General features: G+C 42.6%; 3 protein-coding genes across 3 annotated transcripts in view; 2 read left to right on the top strand and 1 right to left on the bottom strand.

The window, feature by feature from the left end:
* The window catches only part of eif2s3 (eukaryotic translation initiation factor 2, subunit 3 gamma), a gene marked incomplete at its 5' end in the record, with an annotated part of 6,658 nt that extends 5,805 nt beyond the window's left edge, over positions 1 to 853 (bottom strand). The window contains one exon of the mRNA XM_079234355.1: positions 785 to 853. Coding sequence (XP_079090481.1) covers positions 785 to 853 — 69 coding nt within the window. The remainder of the gene's footprint in view (positions 1 to 784) is intronic.
* A 1,338-nt stretch (positions 854 to 2,191) lies between these two features.
* Positions 2,192 to 9,911, top strand: klhl15 (kelch-like family member 15; the record flags this gene model as incomplete). The annotated part of the gene is made up of 9 exons (XM_079234647.1): positions 2,192 to 2,252; positions 3,950 to 4,037; positions 5,479 to 5,617; positions 5,703 to 5,891; positions 6,341 to 6,565; positions 6,858 to 7,019; positions 7,784 to 7,993; positions 8,069 to 8,259; positions 9,137 to 9,911. 9 exons carry the CDS (start codon positions 2,192 to 2,194, stop codon positions 9,909 to 9,911), a joined length of 2,040 nt encoding a protein of 679 aa, XP_079090773.1.
* Positions 9,912 to 9,946: 35 nt separating this feature from the next.
* Positions 9,947 to 19,897, top strand: LOC306750715 (MICOS complex subunit MIC26-like; the record flags this gene model as incomplete). The annotated part of the gene is made up of 9 exons (XM_079234186.1): positions 9,947 to 10,006; positions 14,326 to 14,427; positions 15,676 to 15,801; positions 16,055 to 16,087; positions 16,436 to 16,490; positions 16,593 to 16,688; positions 17,461 to 17,552; positions 19,208 to 19,297; positions 19,856 to 19,897. 9 exons carry the CDS (start codon positions 9,947 to 9,949, stop codon positions 19,895 to 19,897), a joined length of 696 nt encoding a protein of 231 aa, XP_079090312.1.
* Between the last annotated feature and the right edge of the window lie 896 nt (positions 19,898 to 20,793).

The raw sequence follows: 20,793 nt of genomic DNA, 5'->3' as shown, positions 1-20,793 counted from the left end.
TTTTTACTCTTAACTCACAGCCACTTTATCTCATAACGTCGCACTTTCATTTTTCCAATATAGCTTAAATGCTAACATCTATTGGTATTCTAGTTGTATGCACCTTATTATGTATTAATTATCTTCTCGTCTGTACATTATGTCTTGGTGCTGATGCAACACTTGACTGTTCCCTCTGGAGATTAATAAAGGCGTATTTAAACATATTTTATATCACATTCTTTCTCCATTTCATGTAAATGCAAATAAATAATTACAGGAAGTATGCTTGAAATTAACTAACAAACTAACAAGCAGCATAGTGTCTACTATAATGTACTTTATTATCTGCTCATTAAAACATAACCAGGAACTGTAAACAACCTATGAGAGAGATATCATTTACAGCATTGATATTCACATATTTCATAAGATAAGCATTTACATTGATTTAGATTTTACTTCATGCTAACTGACATGGAACAAAGATGGCGACTATCACGTCTCCGTAAATACACATCACACATTCAAACAGCTTGTTTCATCAGGAACGGTTAACACCGTTTAATTGTGACGACAATCCGCGTGAGGTTAACGTTAAATTTAAAATAAAAACGTAATCGCGTGCGCTCTGCGGCCCGCCGGGCCCTGCCGTCATGTGCCGGGAGGCAGCGGCGCAGCGCCGGCTACCGTTAACCGTCACGACCGTTGGCCGTTGGTGACGTTATTGAGACGAAACCAACGGCCGGAGATGAAAACACACAACGCTTTTCTTTCGTTGAACAATCGTTAAAGTGACACTTACAAGAGAACGGAGGTCTTGTCGCGCCAGATGAGGCTGACCAAGCGTTGTACCAGACTCGTCACCCGCCATCTTGAATGAAAAGGAGAGAATAAACGAGGCGGCTACGGCGAATGCCTGTTCGATGATATTTCTCTTTTCCAACCATCAGTTATTCACATTCAATTGTTCCTTTTATGTTTTGTGGGTTGAAAACTAAATATGTTTAGCACAAGAAGTCGGTTATATATTTATTTTCGCGGGCAGATGTAAAAGAAAAAACGGGGTTTGGTGACTCACAACGGGGTCCTTTCAGAACGTATGATGCAATTATTATTTTTTTACAGTAAAATACATTTTACGTAATAAAGCGGATGTTCTTAATGCAGGCGTAAAAATCGTATAAAACCTCTGGGTACAAGTTCTACGTACATTTTCCTTTCCTACAAAAACTAAAGAAACAAATCTTAATACATGTGTCGGGTCCGTCGTTGCCTACTGACGTAATCAAAACGCTTCCTGTAGTTCTGTTGTGTCATTTGTAGTTCTGTAAAAAAAGAAAACCTAAACATTGTTGCAAACAAAATTGGAAAGAAAAAGAAGCTAACCCTCAGCATTTTTTTGCATTAAAAAAACGACAAAAATGATTCTACAAATATTTGCCAATTAATCATCTCATTGTTTCACTTGTTGGCCTGGTTTCATTTATAACAAAACATCATATTTAATAAGCACTTCATATGTTTTTTTATGCTAACATTGGATTTATTTATTAAGTAAAGGTCCCATGTAATCTTAGAATAGTAACATTGTAGTGGATAAAGTGGCATGAAAATAAAATACTCAAAAACTAGTGCATCAAAATACTGTGTAAAATACTAGTTACATTCCCCAAACTGGTTTTAAGTTGTATGATTATACATCCGTTAAAGGAATTGTAATATATACTTGTTTTACAATGCTGTTATCTGTTTATTGTTTACCATATATTTCTTGAAATTATGTCTTGATTAGTGTTTATGGTTTTTATCATTTTAATTATTTTATTCTATGTTTATGTATATTGTTATGCACCTTTCACCTAGTCTAATTCCTTGTATGTGAAACGATTCTGATTCTGTTGCAGGACTTTTGCAGAGCAGAACTACAAAAAAAACTACAAAAAAACTACAAAAACGGTTGCGAGTGATACATCGTCCACGTAATACACGATCTTTGCTGCACCGCACAACGCCCTTGAGTTCCGCCCAAAAGGGAAATGACGCCGGTGCAGAAAATGGCGTCCGCAAAGCCCGTGGACCGCTCTGGATTGTTATCCCGTTTAATTTAGAGCCCGAGGGGGGTCTCTCTTCGCCTGGCGCACGGACGACAACATGGCAGTGCACCGCTGCCGTCCGCTTTTCTCGATTTCGGAATAGAACCCGCAACTTCATGTCCGAAGGAGCCAGAGCTGCCTGGTCGAAGAGGGGTTGTGGGGATTCGCACCGCCGAGGTGAGACGGCGAGATTTTAGCAGCTGAAGCTAAAACAAAATAATAAAGGGGTCCCCCCCCCCCGGGTTTAGCAGGGTCTGCTCTCCCCGTCGCTGCTGTCACCGCCGCTGAGAACCGTGACAGTTAACGTCAGTAGCTTCGCCGTAAAGCAAATTATAACAAACCCGTTGTGTCTGAGCCTTTGTTTTTTTATTTAGGTGGGGGGTGCTCTTGTACGGTAGCATGTAGTATAATCTGTCGCATATTTATTTTTTACTTATAATTGAAACGCACTAAAAAAGCGGCTGGCGTCTCAAATCGAACGTTGGGCTGCTTTACGTCAGCGTGATGTAAAGTTAGCCATGGTAACCGGGTGAGCTAGCGTTAGCCTTTTAGCTTCGCCCTGCCTCTCTGCCCGCGTTCCTCTCCGCTCTTCTTCGTGGTCGTGACCCTACAACCTCCCGTTTATAACCCTTCTGGGGTCAGTGAGTTAAGCTCAGCTGCCGTCAACCTGTTGTTGTTGTCGTCCCCTGTCCCCGGGAGGTAAACACGGGTCAGGTCAGGCAGTTGGTCAGACACCTATTGCTGCAGAACTGCACCGAGACTTCCTCGGATTTAAGGAGCCGGTTAATTACTGTTATGACTGAGATCAGCAGTCACTCCAGGAAGTTTGAGCTCTGCTGTGACCCTGAACACCTTCTGAAAACCTCTGTGGATTAAAACTGAAGTAATTTTATTGATTTAGATGTTTTTTATTTTAATCAAATGTAGTCTGGTGTGGGTTACAGCCCACACAAATACTTGTGAAACAGCTGCTTTGCCTCTGTTTGAACTTTTGGATTATAAAGCAGTTGATTTAAAAACAAAGACAGTAAATCAGTTCATTGATTAGTCAAAAGTTACATTACATGTTTCATATACAAAGTTAATCCTTCCTGTCATTTATAAACCAAAATGCCAAGCATTTGCTGGTGTCGTGACCTGATGGTAAACTGCATCAGTGATATGATAGAAATGGTGGACGTGCATTGTATTAAAGCAGAATATCCGCTTTAATATTTGATGTATAAGTTGATATTGACTGTCCTGACTGTGCGGGGCAACTGCAGAGAATAAAAAATATGGATAGAAAGCAAATACAAAAGGGGACACTGAGGCACACATGTGATTGTGTGATTACAAACATATATCACAAGCACTGCATGTCATTTCTGTTCTTATGGCCTTTTTGTTGAAACAGCATTTAAGAGTTTTAATGCATTTCAAACTCTATGTAAAAAGAACTTCTCTCTCTTTTTATACCAGAGTAGATCCGTCATTACTCATTACGTCAGCTCTCGTACCGTTAAGTCATCAAGTGCACACGTAAACATCATTATTACGATCCCACGAAGGGATGCAAGTTACATGCAGAGCTAAGAATAAACTATTATGTGGAATGAAATACAAGGAAATCCTTCAATTTGTGACATTGGTTGTCATCAATTAGTGCATTCTCTCTCCTGACCACCAGGGGGCGACTCCTCTGGTTGTATAGAAGTCTATGCTTCATGTGTTAAAGCTGCATTCTCTCTCCTGACCACCAGGTGTTTAGTATATTTTGGTCTGATATCTAGTCTGTGGTCCGTGACAGTTGAAAGTAGAAGTTTACGAAGCGGAGGAGAATGTTATTGAGTCCTTCTGGCTCTCACGGGTCTTCTTCTTGTCTCCTCTGTCAGAGCCAGGGAAACATAAACACAGGAAATGCGAGCGGCCCCTTAGCGCTCAGCCGTCAAAGCCTGTGATTGTTCTCCCGGGCTCCAAAAGGTACGACTCTCCACCTCTTCCCGTCACCCGGCATCCATCTTCCCCGTCGCTCCCCTCCGTCTTCCCCCTGCCGCTCTGCTTCTTCGTGTTTTGGGCTGACGGGGTCTGAGGTCATGAAGCTGAGCGTCACCTTTGGGACCTAAAACGTATAAAGAAAAGTACTATATTGATAAAAAGTCAGTGTTATTAAAATCTGGGGATTGTTGTATTGTTGTGTAGCACTAAAGTATTTAAATATAAAGTTGATCTCATGAAGTTTGACCCACATTTCTACAGGAAAGCGTTTTTAATATTCCTTTTCATGAACCGCTCGAACGGCCATCTTGGAAATAGTTTGTTTAATTGTTTGTTGGTTGTTTGGCCGTCGTTTAACACTTTTTCCAAATAGTCTTTTTTTAAGCTGGAGGTTTGTTGTTGTTGTTGTCTGACTGCTCATGTCCACACACCTGTCATGGTTATTACAGTGTTATTAACAGTGGAATAATCCTTTAACCCTAACTTCCTCAGGAGAGTTTTAAATAGTAGCGATAATGAATTTTCCTGCATTTATCACCATTTTTGTGGACAGTTTTATTTAACTTTGAGCAGTTAAAAGTTTTAAAAGTTAAAATAATAGTGCACGCTGTTTGTCTGCATGAGACGTGCAGCGTTTCAGGTGCCCAAAGATATTTAACGTGCACAGAAGTCTCTGTTTATTCCAGTGTGCAGACGTTCGTGCTTTAATGTGCGGTTGTGTTGAATTTGTCGTCCAGGTGACTGACGCTCAGGAACGGGACTTTGTTAGCATCTCCCGGACACAAGGGGCACTGTCCTCTGATTGGCTCGGACAACCCCCACTGACATGCCCGTGGCCAATCAGAGGTGAGTGTGCTGTGTGTGTGTGTGTGTGTGTGTGTGTGTGTGTGTGTGTGGTTTCTTTTTTCTTTGTGTGTAATTTATGAATGAGTGTCTGTGGAAATGAAACGTACACTTTGTGTGTTCATGTTGTTACTTTTTAGAAATGAGATGATGCTGCAGGATTTCTTTCCTTTCTCTTTTATTTTTACCAACCTCACTGTGTTGCAGTGGAGACGGTTATTTCCCCAGCGTGTCCACACACACACACACACACACACACACACACACACACACACACACACACACACACACACACACACACACACACGGACACATTTGGCTTGCTGGAGCAGCAGCTGAAGTGCTGATCTTTTAATGCAGCCGAACGTCCTCTCGAATGGCCTTTTAGATCCAGACATACTTTATTACACACACACACACACACACACACACACACATTCTTTACCTTCGGGGAAACTCGCAGTGTTGTGTTGCTGAATTTATTTTGTATAGTTGTTGAGTTAATCTGTGCTTTATCTTGGCACCAGACAGCTTTGTGTATCTGTTCTAACGCTCTGGGATTCCTCCTCCTCCTGCCCTCCAGGTGTGTTATGTCGGGGGCAGATGTGGAGGTGTACCTGTCCCAGGTGCACGACGGGAGTGTGTCGTCGGGCTTCCGGGCGCTGTACGAGGAGCGGCTGCTGCTGGACGTCACGCTGCTGATCGAGGAACACCACTTCCAGGTATTTGTTCTTTAATGTTCTACCACGCAGAAATGTGAGACGTCCGGGTGCAGGAGCCTCATTCCTCGTGTCCGTCCTCCCGCAGGCCCACAAGGCGCTCCTGGCCACGCAGAGCGACTACTTCCGGGTCATGTTCACGGCGGACATGAGGGAGCGGGACCAGGACAAGATCCACATGAAGGGGCTGACGGCCGCCGGCTTCGGCCACATCCTCCGCTTCATGTACTACGGCTCGCTGGAGCTCAGCATGCCCACCGTGCAGGAGATCCTCCAGGTTATTAATATATAATATAATATAACATAATGGTTGTTTCCAGGCCTGGGAAAGTGCTTGAAAAAAAATAAAATCCCCAAAGTTTAGTAAAAGTCATGTAAATGTGTTATATTCATGTGTTCATGTCGTTCATTTACGCTGAGTTTGAAATAATAAATATGCTTTTAAAAGAAAGACTCAAAATATAAGCAGGCATACATACAGGCATCTATATAAATGTTTATTCTTTTAATCAAACTATTGTCTCATTCATTTGTGTCATTTAAGGTTTACTGTATGCTTTGTATTCTCATTGTTAGTTTAAATACTACATTTACTCACTTTTTACTGTTTACACCCAGATTTCACTAAATGTTTGTCATGACATTTGGTTTAAAGTCATGGAAACCACTGGTCACATGTGTATGAACCCTGTTTCTCTTCCTCTTCCTCGTCCTCCTCCCTCGCAGGCGGCCATGTACGTGCAGCTGACGGAGGCGGTGGAGTTCTGCTGCTCCTTCCTGCTCGCTAAGATCTGCCTGGAGAACTGCGCCGAGGTGATGCGCCTCCTGGAGGACTTCAGCGTGGGCGTGGAGGGCGTCCAGGAGCAGCTCGACAACTTCCTGCTCGACAACTTCGTCCCGCTCATGAGCCGACCCGACTTCCTGTCCTACCTCAGCCTGGAGAGACTGCAGGTCCGGTCGCTCGACTCTCTCGTCACAATCTATTAACGGCTGTCATTTATCATTTCTTTAATTATAATAAGACGCAGGCTGAAGGTGTTTTTAAAGGTGGAGTCTGTGATTATAATCTAATGAACCTTCTTATGACGGTCGACCTTCAGAGGTTTCTGCCATTCAGTCAATGACAGAAAATATCCAGTTAACCTCTCTCTCTCTCTCTCTCTGTGTCTCTCTCTCTGTGTCTCTCTCTCACTGTCTCTCTGTCTGTCTCCTGTCTCTGTCTCCCCCTCCCTCCCTCCACCAGGCGTACCTGAACAGCGACGCTCTGACTCGCTTCCCAGAAATCGAGCTGTACGAAGCCGTGCAGTCGTGGCTGCGACACGACCGGCGGCGCTGGCGGCACACGGACACCATCGTGCAGTCCATCCGCTTCTGCCTCATGACGCCCGCCAACATCTTCGAGAAGGTAGAGCTGGGCGCCGTGGCCGAAAATTCATATCACGGTATTTTGTAAGATTCTGGCTGGTTTCACGGTATTTCTTTTAGAGTAAACACATTCATTCATTGATGCCGAAAAGGACAGCTGAACAGCTGTTGGTGCAGCGTGTCTGTCTCTTCCTGTGTTTTTCACCTACATTCCCCTGGGTCCTAAGTCCCTCCATGTTCAGCTCCTTATCACCCTCTATGTACCGACGTACATTTATAACAAACACCACACAGTAATCAGCGTAGTGTGTTTAGTTTTATTGAAGCGTCTCTGGTCTCTCGTCGTTCCTCCTGCATCGTTCTGTTACGTTTTTTAATGTAGCGACAGAGTTTCTTCTTGTTGTGATAGTGGGCGAGCTGTACCCAGCATGCAGTTAGGCGGTGTAATTTTATAAATGTACAATTATTAGTTTTACAAATTGTTGTGTCGTTATGTTTTACCTGTTAAAGAGCGTTAGTTGTGGGTTATTAATTGTTGTTATAACCACGAATAAAGTTATAACCATGATACAAGTTATAACCATGACTACAGTTTTAACCATGACTAAACTTATAACCATGACACAAGTTATAACCACGGATGAAAAATTCATACCGTATGAAATTTGTCCGGTATACCACACAGCCCCAGTGCTGGGTGACACATTTCACTCAGCTGTTTGTTGTTGTTTTATTTGTTTGTGACGCCCTCCTCTTCTTCCTCTTCTTCCTCCTCCTCCTCCTCCTCCTCCTCCCTCGCCGCAGGTGAAGACGTCAGAGTTCTACCGCTACTCCCGGCAGCTGCGGCAGGAGGTGGATCAGGCGCTCAGCTACTTCCACGACGTGAACCAGCAGCCTCTGGTGGACACGCGGTCCAACCGCATCCGCTCCGTGCGCCCGCAGACCGCCGTGTTCCGGGGGATGATCGGCCACAGCATGGTCAACAGCAAGATCCTCCTGCTGCAGCGCCCAAAGGTGTCCGCCTGGCTCCGTCCGCCCGTCCGCCGGCGGTTTTCACAGGTTCAGTAAGCTGAGCTTTTGATCCCTCAGGTGTGGTGGGAGCTGGAGGGGCCGCAGGTGCCGCTGCGACCGGACTGCCTGGCCATCGTCAACAACTTCGCCTTCCTGCTGGGCGGCGAGGAGCTGGGGTCCGACGGGGAGTTTCACGCCTCCTCCAAAGTCTACCGCTACGACCCGCGGCAGAACTCCTGGCTGCGCATGGCCGACATGTCCGTGCCCCGGTGAGAGGAGCCCAGACGCTCGGGGTTCTGTTTGTGTTTAATTTACGGGACAACTTCATTATAAATAGTGGTGAAACGAACCGTATCGATGGCGTCACGACCCGGCTCAGGACAAAATGCACAGGAGATGCAGCGTTCCAAACAAAGCGGCTTTATTAGCTAAACAAGGTGGTTGGCGAAACCCAAACTGCCCGAAACATAGACGGAACATTAGACCGCTGTGGCCTGGCTGGCCTCTCCTGGACCGTGCCCAGCCAGCGAGAGCCACGCCCCATGTCACGGGTCAAGAGATCCGAGGCGGAGCTTTTATCCCTGCAGAGCACCGGGCCCAGGTGCCTCCGTTAGGTTGACCTCCCCACTCCAGCAGGTGCTTCTTATTAGGGTGGTCTCACCCCACCTGTTACCTGGAGGAGACAGACAGATAGACAGGCAGACTAGGGGACCGTCGCAGATGTTATCGACAGACATTATGATGCCTTCAGGCTCCTGTGTTGGGAACATATGCATTACTCTAGTAAAATGTAGTTTTGGTGGATTTTATTTTACATAAAATAGATATTAGAGATAAAGTATGACCTTTATGGCATAAAGCATCTTATAATGCATTTATATGAGTTGTGTGTTTTTATGTATTTAATCACTAAAGATGACTAGAGCAAAGTAATAGTATTATATTTATAATTTTAGATGGTTTACTGAGTCCTGTTTGCTCTCTTTTATTTTTATTTGGTGCTCGTCAGACTCTAAAAACGTGACTTTTCTGCTGTGTACATGAAAAAAACAGACAATGAAGAAAACTACAAAAAGATAAACAATATCTTAGCACGTAATGATAATCACATCGTACGCATATTGACATTGTTTTGTGCGTCCGCAGGTCGGAGTTTGCCGTCGGCGTCATCGGCAAGTTCATCTACGCCGTGGCGGGCCGCACGCGGGACGAGACGTTCTACTCCACGGAGCGCTACGACATCACGGAGGACCGCTGGGAGTTCGTGGACCCGTACCCCGTCAACAAGTACGGCCACGAGGGCACGGTGCTGGGCGGCAAGCTGTACATCACCGGCGGCATCACCTCCTCCTCCACCTCCAAGCAGGTGTGCGTGTTCGACCCGGGGCGGGAGGGGGGAGGAGGAGGAGGAGGAGGCGGCGGCAGCTCGGGCGCGTCGGACGCTCACAGGACACGTGGCGCCGGCCGCGGTCCGCCGCCGCCGGCGCCCGGCACGCACGCCAGCTGCTGGGAGAACAAATCCAAAATGAACTACGCCCGCTGCTTCCACAAGATGATCTCGCACAACGGGAAGCTGTACGTGTTCGGCGGCGTGTGCGTGATCCTGCGGGCGTCGTTCGAGTCGCAGGGCTGCCCGTCCACCGAGGTGTACGACCCCGACACGGACGAGTGGAGCATCCTGGCCTCCATGCCCATCGGGCGCAGCGGCCACGGCGTGGCGGTGCTGGACCGGCAGATCATGGTGCTGGGCGGCCTGTGCTACAACGGCCACTACAGCGACTCCATCCTCACCTTCGACCCCGACGACAACAAGTGGAAGGAGGACGAGTATCCCAGGATGCCTTGCAAGCTGGACGGGCTGCAGGTGTGCAGCCTGCACTTCCCGGAGTACGTGCTGGAGCACGTCAGACGCTGCAGCTGAGGCCGGCGAGCCTCCTCTTCTTTTTTTATATCGAAATGGGATATGCTGCGTTCAAGGACTGCAGTCTCTTCCCCCGCTGGGAGACCCGGTGGGTGGTGGGAGATTCCTCTGAAGCGCCGGCTTTTTAAAAAAAGTGGAGACCAGCACTTTCCTTCAGGGGGGCGTGGCCTCGGGGTCACACGGTCAGCCAATCAGAGCGCGGCAACGCGACGAAAACATTTTCAGAATTAGCTTTCTCAGAAAATTTTAAGGAAGGAAAAAAAAAAATTGTCGAGAGAGAGATAATGAAGAAGAAAAAAAAAAGGTTAAATTCTGCTGGTTTATGTTTGGACTGTGGTCAGTTTTCCTATTCTACTACTCACCTGCTGTATTTAGGCTGTCCAGTCGAGCTTATCGCAGAAACGCACTGGAAGCGACAGTCACGCTTTAAAATAAACAATCGGCAGGTTTCTCTATTTAAAGGCAAGCGCACATCCGGTGTATCGTTACTGGAGCTCTTATTGAGAAATAGAGGCTATCAAACAATCTAAAAAAAACAAGAAATGCCCTTTAAGAAGTATACAATCACGTATATGAAGTTTCTCTCTTTATCCTGTAGTGCAGCTCGTCTCCACGTGAATAAATATTTATTAAACGGACGCTTCGACCGCGTTGTTGCAGGAGCTGCTTCAAAAGTCACGAGTTTGCCTCCAGTGCGTTCCAGCTTCTAGTCCTAAACTCTGCTCTTTACTCCCAGATATCACTATACTGTGCTCATGGTCATATAACATCACCGCGTGTGTGTGAGAGCTGAATGCAAGACTGAGAGGGGGGGAAACAAACATACCACGCGGTACACGAGGGCATTCATTCAGTCATTCATTCATTCATGCAGCGATGACGTCATGGTGGTGACAGGTGCTTTTATTTTGGCGATAACGTGCACAGGAAGGAACGACCTTCCTCTCAGAGCCGCTCTGAATCCGTCTGGTCACTGGCAGCGCTTTGCCTCCGCTCGTCTACATTCCCTGCACTTTATTGTTGTTGTTGTTATCGGTTCCTACGGTGGCTGCAAAGGCACATTTCACCAGCACTTCAACGTCTGAGAGGAACCTTCTGGCTGGGCGGACTCAAAACTGCGTCCTCCATTTTGAATACTCGTTGCGGTGTTTAGGAAACCGCTGAGCCTCGAGCAGGAACCGACTTCTCGTGACGAACTTCTCCTACGAGTTGGAGTCAAAAAAAAAAAGCTTCCTCCGTTTAGTGGAAAAGTTTCATTCACAAGAAAAGTTACCAAAGATGTAAAAAGAGCTTTAGGCTGTGCCTACATGTACCAGAATGCATTGCACACGAGGAACACGAGTTCAGCTGCGTCTGATAAACAAACTAAAGTTAATGCTAATTCTTGTAAGCAAAGGATATATATATATATATATATCTCATTTTAAATAGGCAGCCATGGTGATGATGATCAAGAGAACTGAATATACCTTTTGCATTAAGTTATTTATTATATTATATATATTATTTTTCTTCATTCAGTTCTTTTAGATTGCGATCGTTTTGATTTCCGCTGCGTTTCCATTTTTTATACATATATTTTTTTCATTTTCCGAGAGAAGTAAAACTGTTTTAATTATTAAACCGGTTCCTGCCCGATGCCCTTTTTGTTTTATTATCACATATTAATATATAATAGATATTGTACATTAATATCTAGAGCGAAGCAACCACCGGCCAGAGGATTCTTCCCAGTGTGTGAACCGAACCAGTAGCTCCTGCTGGTTCGCGGCCAGACGGGTTCTGAGCTCGTCCTCCAGATGTTTATTTATTTATTTTTTTCATGAGCCAACTGTGAAAAAGGGCTAGAGCTGCTGCTGCTGCGCTGCAGCCGCGTCTGTCGGCCGTGTTTTTAAGTTATTGCGTTATTTAAAGTGTTGCTTTCACCGAGCTATGCAGTAACGGTCGTTGTTATTTATTACAAGAGTTTTGAATCGTTTGTTTGAATCGTTTTTTTTAAGTTGTCTTCTGTCCTGCTTTGGTGAATGATGCTTAGAGGTCGTGTCGGAAGGTCAAAGAGATCCGAGTGTTTTACAGCCGGGTTGTTCAGCAGATTATGAAGGTGAACATTTAAAAGAAGTTAAAAAGAAACGTCACACTCGATGTTTCATCTCCAGGTTTTCTTCATTTCTTCAACACAAACTCTGTGGCACGAAACATCGTCTCTTACTTCACGTTTCTTTGCATCATCGTCCTCAAACGACCTCTGAGCTTCACGGTTTAAATGTGACGCCGCTGTGGTTTGGGGGCGGGGCTTAACGTCCCATGTTGAGTTTTTCTCTGTGGACTTCAAAGGGAAAAGTGTTAAACGGCATCAGAGCTGCAAATAATAAGTGTTATATTATTGTTAAGTCGATTTTAAAATAGTGAAATATATTCCCAAAGCCACAACTGACGTCTTTTAAAGCAGTGAATCCTCAGATTCTGGAAACTGGAACCAACAGATGTTTGTTTTTTTTTGCTTGAAAAATGGCTGAAAAAATTATTAAATATATATTTATTTTAAATGAACTTCACTGATTGACTCGTCGTTGCAGCTCTGTGACTGTTACTGAACAAACGTGTTGCTTTTCTAAGCTAAATGACAACGAGGAACACAAAGTAAATAAAGTAGTTTTTCTTTTATAAAACTATTTTCTTTCTTTTCTTTTTTTTTTTCTTGCTTTCAAACATTTTTATTTTACATTTTTCAGGTTCAAAAGATGTCATAACCCCCCAAAAAGTCTTAATTCTCTCCGTTTTCAAAGTCTGATGTTTTCCTGCTGATCACCACAGAGGCGTCACGTGTTTCTCGCGCAGTAAAGATCTCAGAGACTGTCGGTTCCTTTCCGTCTCTCTCGTGACGTCATGAACATCTCATCTTCCTCATCTCCGCTGTCCTCTCGCTGCTCCTCTTCCTCTCATGTTGCTGTTAAAAGAAGAAACGTGTAACCAATAAGTACTACTGTCCTGATTTATGGCACATTCAGTCATAGCGGCATCCTTTAGTCCACCAGTCTTCAGTCAGTCGGTAGGAAAACAGAATAGAGGATTTTTAAAAAACACAAAAAAAACATACCTTGCTGCAACGACTGTATCCGAAAAAGAAAGTAAAATCAGATTAACATACCTTATAATCTGAGTAGAAACTCTTTGGAAACGATTTGTAACTTCTTTCCAGAAATAAATGTTCATATTGGTCAACTTTCAGATGCCTGCCGAGTGATTTTATGTGTGTGTGTGTCTGTCTGGTCATTTGTGACTCTTTTCTATATCTACTAATTAATGAGTTGTTTTAATATTAAACCCTTTTTATTATTGTCCCTGCACATATAAAGCGTGTGTATCAAAGCAGCTGTAAATAACTAGAGCTGCTTCTAAGGATAATTTAATGTTGATTTATTTGTCAATTAATCATTTAAATAGCCTATGAAGTGTTTTACTGTAAAAAAAAATAAAATCAAATGGATTATATATATATATATATATATATATATATATATATATATATATATATATATAGGAGCTTTATTTACATTTTATTCTACTTTATACTACAGTTTAGAAGTACATATTGTATTTTTGCACTTCACTGCATTTATCTAGTTACTACAACTTTGCACATTCATTATAATACAAAATATAAATCTTTGCATAATGAGTACTTCTACTTATGGTACTCATATGTATATTTTGATGCAAATACTCTTGTACTTTCACTTAAGATTTTGAATGAAGGATTTTTTTTGCTTGAAACAGAGTATTTCTACACTGGTATTGCTGCATTTACTCATATAAAAAGGATCGAAATACATCTTTCAGGTTTAATAATAAATACAAGAAATCTAGTAAAATATTTAAATGTATTAATTTAAAAATGACAGGCTGCAATGATTTATGTAATACGGGTAAAATATGTTTATCATGTATTATTAAATGTATTATTCGAGTATTCATGTTTTGATGAAGAAATGCGCATGCGCCCTTTAGTTTGCCTTTCCTCCGGCTTTCCGTAGAAAAGCAAAAGTCTCCTCCTGGACGAGAATGTCATATACGAAACTGGTAACTATTTTAACGCTTTGTCGCCTTTTTTTACCACTTTAACTATGACTTGTTTCCTAATATTTAGCTGCCACACAGTGAAGCGTATGTTTACGGTGCTACACACTGACATTATACCACAGAGAAATGAGTGAAACGTTGCTAAATGAGTCAATGGCCTTGCTGATAGCTGCTGGAGCTAACGGTCAGTTAAACGAGGGAATGCTCCTTTTTACTCTTTATTTAAACCAACGTTAAAATACACGTGTTATTTAAACCCTGTAGTTTATAAATGATTAACTAAAGTGTTTTTAACTGAATAATTACAGCCTCATTTACCGCTGTTTTTTGCCAGCTGTGTGTTCTGCCGGCCTGCCGCCAGGTGTCGCTGTGCGTCGTGCTGGCCGCCAGTGAGGCGAAGAAGAAGAGCTTCCAGCCGGCTCTGAGCATCGATGAGGTGGGTTAATCAATAACCTGGTCCTCCTTTACTTCAGCTAAAGTACTACATTCAAAACCTTAATTTAAGTATTTAATCAGTTAAAAGTACTTAAGTACATAAAGTAAAAAGTATTGAATGATGAGTAAATATGTTTTACTGTCATATCTGATGTTTCTGGATTAATATTACTGCTGTATTTGTGTATTTTGCATTTTAACTCCTTTTAAATATATTGTTTAATCTACAGCAATGAATCATATTATAAAAGATCATCATGTTTGCAGTGTTTTGAATAAACATATAAAAAAGGATGAATATGTGATATAAAATAATGTGTATTCACAAAGAGCAATACTGTGTTCTATGAATATTATGGTATGTATAATATTCAGTTAATTATATTTAGCTCCAATAATCATATCGATTCATATATATTGGAAAACTCAACTAAAGATTGAGTGTTAATGTGTGAAAACCCTGTGATTGATCCACTCAGTCATGTTCTTTTCTTTAACAAAAACAACAGGAGTCGTCGTGACTCTCGCTTTGAGTTCATCTTTGTTTGTTGTTGACGCACCGGGTCATTATTCTGTCGGTGTGTAAAAGGTTAAATCAATACCAGACTACAAACTGTGACCATCGATACCAGCTGAGTATTTGTTTGTTTATTACAACGCTTCCCCTTTTTTCAGTCCAACCACCAAAACCTCTCGCTTTCTGTCAAAGATATTGTTGAAGAAAATGTATAACAACTTCTATTTAATTCATGGGACCTTCCAAGTATGGTCAATTTTTTTTAGTACAAGTTTCTGAATTCAAAGCTTCATTCTAAGAAAGGATAATAATAATCACATCATTACATTTTTTTTATATATCTGACTATTAAAACCTTCCAAGAAAAAAAGTTAGAAATATTCCTTCAATTTCACAAATATAATATAAAATAAGATAATCCTTTATTAGTCCCGCAGTGGGGAAATTGCAGGACAAAGAGACACATAGTAAATAAAAAAAATCAAGTAATATAAATAAACAGTAAAGAAGAATACAGTCGCAATATTAAATATACAGACGAAATAAAACAAGTATATAGAAGTACTTAAATGTATTACATCCAGATATATTTGTCTGCAAGAAAATTGAAAACTAGTGGTGATAAATATATTTTATTAATTTATAATAACTATTGACACGGATGATCTTTCCAGCTCGAATACAACGTGAACTGGGAGGTCTGGATCATTCTTTCACCATTTCTCGTTCCAGCTGCCCTCCTTGTACAGCCGCCCCGAGGTGGATCCCCCCCGCGTGGAGCCAGAGGCCGCCGGGCCGCTGGAGCAGAGCGTGGCGGCGCTGAGGAAGCTGGCAGAACCGTACACGACCCGGTGCCAGGTGGGTTTTCATCACATTCACACCGACAGGAAAGCTATTTTTATTACTGAACTCCACCCGAGGAAACATTAATATATATATATATATATATATATATATATATATATATATATATATATATATATTGTGAGAAGTGCTTGACCTTCTGACCGCAGAAGGAAAAACACACAGTATTTAATTCTGTTTTTGGGGAAACGTTAAGACGCTGAATCAGTGAATTAAATTACATTTCATGTGTTTTTTGTCGTTGCAGCAAACAAGTCAAGCTGCAGTGGAGAAAGTTGAGGTTAGTCACGTTTAAAAATACTATTATTTAGTGTCTATTTGTTGTTTACAAACTATAACTATCATCAAATAACCTCAATTTATTCGTCTCACATTAATTCATTTTAAAATCACTGCAGGTAGCTCAATATTTTACTGTTAATGACTTTTTGTTTTGTCTGAGTAACTTTTATTTGGGAAAGTATATTAATATAGTTTTATTTATATATATATATATATATATATATATATATATATATATATATATATATATATATATATATATATATATATTTATTTATTTATTTATTTAAATATTTATTATCTCTCTCTCTCTCTCTCTCTCTCTCATGTTGATCTCTGACCTCAGAGCGTCTACCAGACCGTGGAGCCAACGATCAACGCGTCCATAACGACGGTCACAGGTGAGGACCGGTCGCTCTCATGTGGACCTGCAGGAACACAACGAGCCGTAAACACACACACACACACACACACACACACACTGTTGTGTATGTGTTTTTCAGATGCGTACCAGTTCCTCAGTGACCCCCCTCCCGACCTCTGCCCCAGTGTGGCGGCGGTGGGCTTCTCCGGCTTCCTGGGCCTTTATTTGGCCAAAGGTACCGTCACACACTGTACACTGTTCACATATTGAGTTATGATTTGGGTTAGAGAATGTTCACATATTGTGTATGATTTGGGTTAGAGAATGTTCACATATTGAGTTATGATTTGGGTTAGAGAATGTTCACATATTGTGTATGATTTGGGTTAGAGAATGTTCACATATTGTGTTATGATTTGGGTTAGAGAATGTTCACATATTGTGTTATGATTTGGGTTAGAGAATGTTCACATATTGAGCTATGATTTGGGTTAGAGAATGTTCACATATTGTGTATGATTTGGGTTAGAGAATGTTCACATATTGTGTATGATTTGGGTTAGAGAATGTTCACATATTGAGTTATGATTTGAGTTAGTGAATGTTCACATATTGTGTATGATTTGGGTTAGAGAATGTTCACATATTGTGTATGATTTGGGTTAGAGAATGTTCACATATTGAGCTATGATTTGGGTTAGAGAATGTTCACATATTGAGCTATGATTTGGGTTAGAGAATGTTCACATATTGTGTTATGATTTGGGTTAGAGAATGTTCACATGTTGAGTTATGATTTGGGTTAGAGTTGTTTCTCTTAACCAGTAACATATAGACTGATATGTACACATCTGAACAACATCTCACATGTGTACCTTTTTATTATAACACAACATTATTCAAACAGCCCTAGTGGTTGCAGAGATGCACCCTTTTCAGTTTGGGGATGACATTTGAAAAGGCCTAAGATGTATGTTTTGAAAGGTTGAAGCGGTCCCTCTCCTCAGGCTCCCGGGTGAAGCAGCTGGTGTTTCCAGTGGGTCTGATGGCGCTGAGCGCCTCCATGTTTTACCCTCAGCAGGCCGCGTCGTTACTGAAGGTGTGTTGTTGTTGTTTTTACTGTTGTTGATCGGACTTCTTTACATAAGCCGAGACCTGAAATATTTCTAATAATGCACGTTTTTAATTCCTTCACTTCTGTCCTCAGTTTGGCGTTATGTGCGACTGTTGCCTATCTTTTTATTCGACCGTTTCCTTTAGTTATATTCGTCCGTATCAGTCGGTAAAAACTTCAACAAAAAAATTCAGAAATCTGTCATCGCCTCTTTATTTAATCTTCCTCCTCCTCGTCATCGTCGTACAGACAGGAAACAGCTGTGAAAGCAGGAACCGTTACGAACATCAGCTTTATAATCAGACATCGTCGTCGTTGTCGTCGGGTAGATTATAAGTTTCCAGGCGGGTCTCGCACATCAGCGCCGTATCGCCGTGTTTCTTCTTCACTGGTTTCCTGTTGTGCGTTTCTCCAGGAAGTCCTGGCTGTGAAGTGCTGCTCGTTTTTATTCACTGTTTCCACCCAGAGAGAGAAAGAGACACACACACACACACACACACACACACACACACAGTGAGAAGAGACACACGCACGCACACACACAGTGAGAAGAGACACACACACACACACACAGTGAGAAGAGACACACACACACAGTGAGAAGAGACACACACACACACACACAGTGAGAAGAGACACACGCACACACAGTGAGAAGAGACACACGCACACACACAGTGAGAAGAGACACACGCACACACAGTGAGAAGAGACACACGCACACACAGTGAGAAGAGACACACGCACGCACACACACAGTGAGAAGAGACACACGCACACACAGTGAGAAGAGACACACGCACACACAGTGAGAAGAGACACACGCACACACAGTGAGAAGAGACACACGCACGCACACACACAGTGAGAAGAGACACACACACACACACAGTGAGAAGAGACACACACACACACACACAGTGAGAAGAGACACACGCACACACACACACAGTGAGAAGAGACACACGCACACACACACACAGTGAGAAGAGACACACGCACACACACACACAGTGAGAAGAGACACACACACACAGTGAGAAGAGACACACGCACACACACACACAGTGAGAAGAGACACACACACACACAGTGAGAAGAGACACACGCACACACACACACAGTGAGAAGAGACACACGCACACACACACACACACACACACAGTGAGAAGAGACACACGCACACACAGACACACAGTGAGAAGAGACACACGCACACACACACACACACACACACAGTGAGAAGAGACACACGCACACACAGACACACACAGTGAGAAGAGACACACACACACACACACAGTGAGAAGAGACACACGCACACACAGACACACACAGTGAGAAGAGACACACACACACACACACACACACAGTGAGAAGAGACACACGCACACACACACAGTGAGAAGAGACACACGCACACACACACACAGTGAGAAGAGACACACGCACACACACAGTGAGAAGAGACACACACACACAGTGAGAAGAGACACACGCACACACACACACAGTGAGAAGAGACGCACGCACGCACACACACACACACGCACACACACAGTGAGAAGAGACACACAAACGGATAATTAATTTTTAATTGTGTGTGTGTCTTTTTAATGTGTTTCTTGTGTGTCCACCAGGTGAGTCGGGATACTGTGAGCAGCTGGGCTCAGCAGGGCCGCGTCACCATGGAGACGCTTTGGAAAGACCCTCCATTTGGCAAAAAGAAGGTGAGTCTCCAAATAATATATATAATACTATAAAATACTATATAACCAGACACTCAACCAGACACACAACCAGTCACTACCAGACACACAAACCGGTCACACAACCAGACACACAACCAGACACACAAACCGGTCACACAACCAGACACACAACCAGACACACAACCAGTCACACAACCAGACACACAACCAGACACACAACCAGGTCACACAACCAGACACACAACCAGTCACACAACCAGGTCACACAACCATGACACACAACCAGACACACAACCAGACACACAACCAGACACACAACCAGGTCACACAACAGGTCACACAACCAGACACACAACCAGTCACACAACCAGGTCACACAACCAGGTCACACAACCAGACACACAACCAGTCACACAACCAGTCACACAACCAGACACACAACCAGACACACAACCAGACACACAACCAGTCACACAACCAGGTCACACAACCAGACACACAACCATGACTTCTGTCCCTTTTAATGTTTTCTTGTGAAGGAGATTCTGACTTTTGTGTCTTTTTGTTTTTGTGGAGAAAACCGAGCGAACAGAGAGCAACGACACGTCCGACAGCTGAGACGGCAAGAAGACACACACACACACACACACACACACACACACACACACACACACACACACACACACACACACACACACACACACACACACACCTCCTGTAGATGCATTCCTCACACACTACCAAGTCACATATCAACAGACACTTGGGATAACCGTCCTCTTCCTCCTCCTCTTCCTCTTCCTCCTCCTCCTCTTCCTCACACAACTCACAAACACTCAGTTATGAGTTTAATCGACAGATAATTAATCAGCCACCTTTTTGATAATTAATTCAGTCGTTTTGATGCTTCCAGTTTCCCAAATGTAAGAATGTACTCGTTTGTTGTCTCTTATTTTGTATTAAACTGATTTTATTTGTGTTTTCAACTGTTTAAAATGACAAGTCGTCATTATTTTTCTGGCCTTTTATGGACCAAACCATTAATCAATTAATAATAGTAATAGTTTGCTACTGAATATTTATTTTCAATATATTTTTTGTTTTATTTGTCTCTTGTTTGTAAGCAGAATATCTTAAGAGTTTGTCGACATGTTTCAAACAAAGTGAGTTTAACAATGCAGATTAAAAATAAAAATGGAATTATTTTCTGTTATTTTTGATACAAATGTATTAGTTAGGTTCAAGATTAAAGGTATCATGAACCGTTCTGACGCCGGAGTATTTTACATTTGAAAGATTCTAAGATGGTCAGTGTTTTGGACAAAGCCGAGGAACATTTCGAAGGCTTTCGAGAGTGGCGGGAGGAAAAGTCGTCCCTCCTTCGGGCCTCAGAATGCAATTAAATGCAATTAAATAAACAGAAAATCCACTTCATCTTTGCCTAAATAAACAGAAAGTGCACTATATCCTATGAAGTTTATCATTTTTCTCTATTCTTCAAAATAGCGATTGTA

The sequence above is a fragment of the Taurulus bubalis genome, assembly GCF_910589615.1.
Source record: "Taurulus bubalis genome assembly, chromosome: 18".
NCBI classification, from domain to species: Eukaryota; Metazoa; Chordata; class Actinopteri; order Perciformes; family Cottidae; genus Taurulus; species Taurulus bubalis.
Note: the sequence above shows the minus strand (reverse complement) of the source record. Positions and strands in the feature narration are given on the sequence as shown.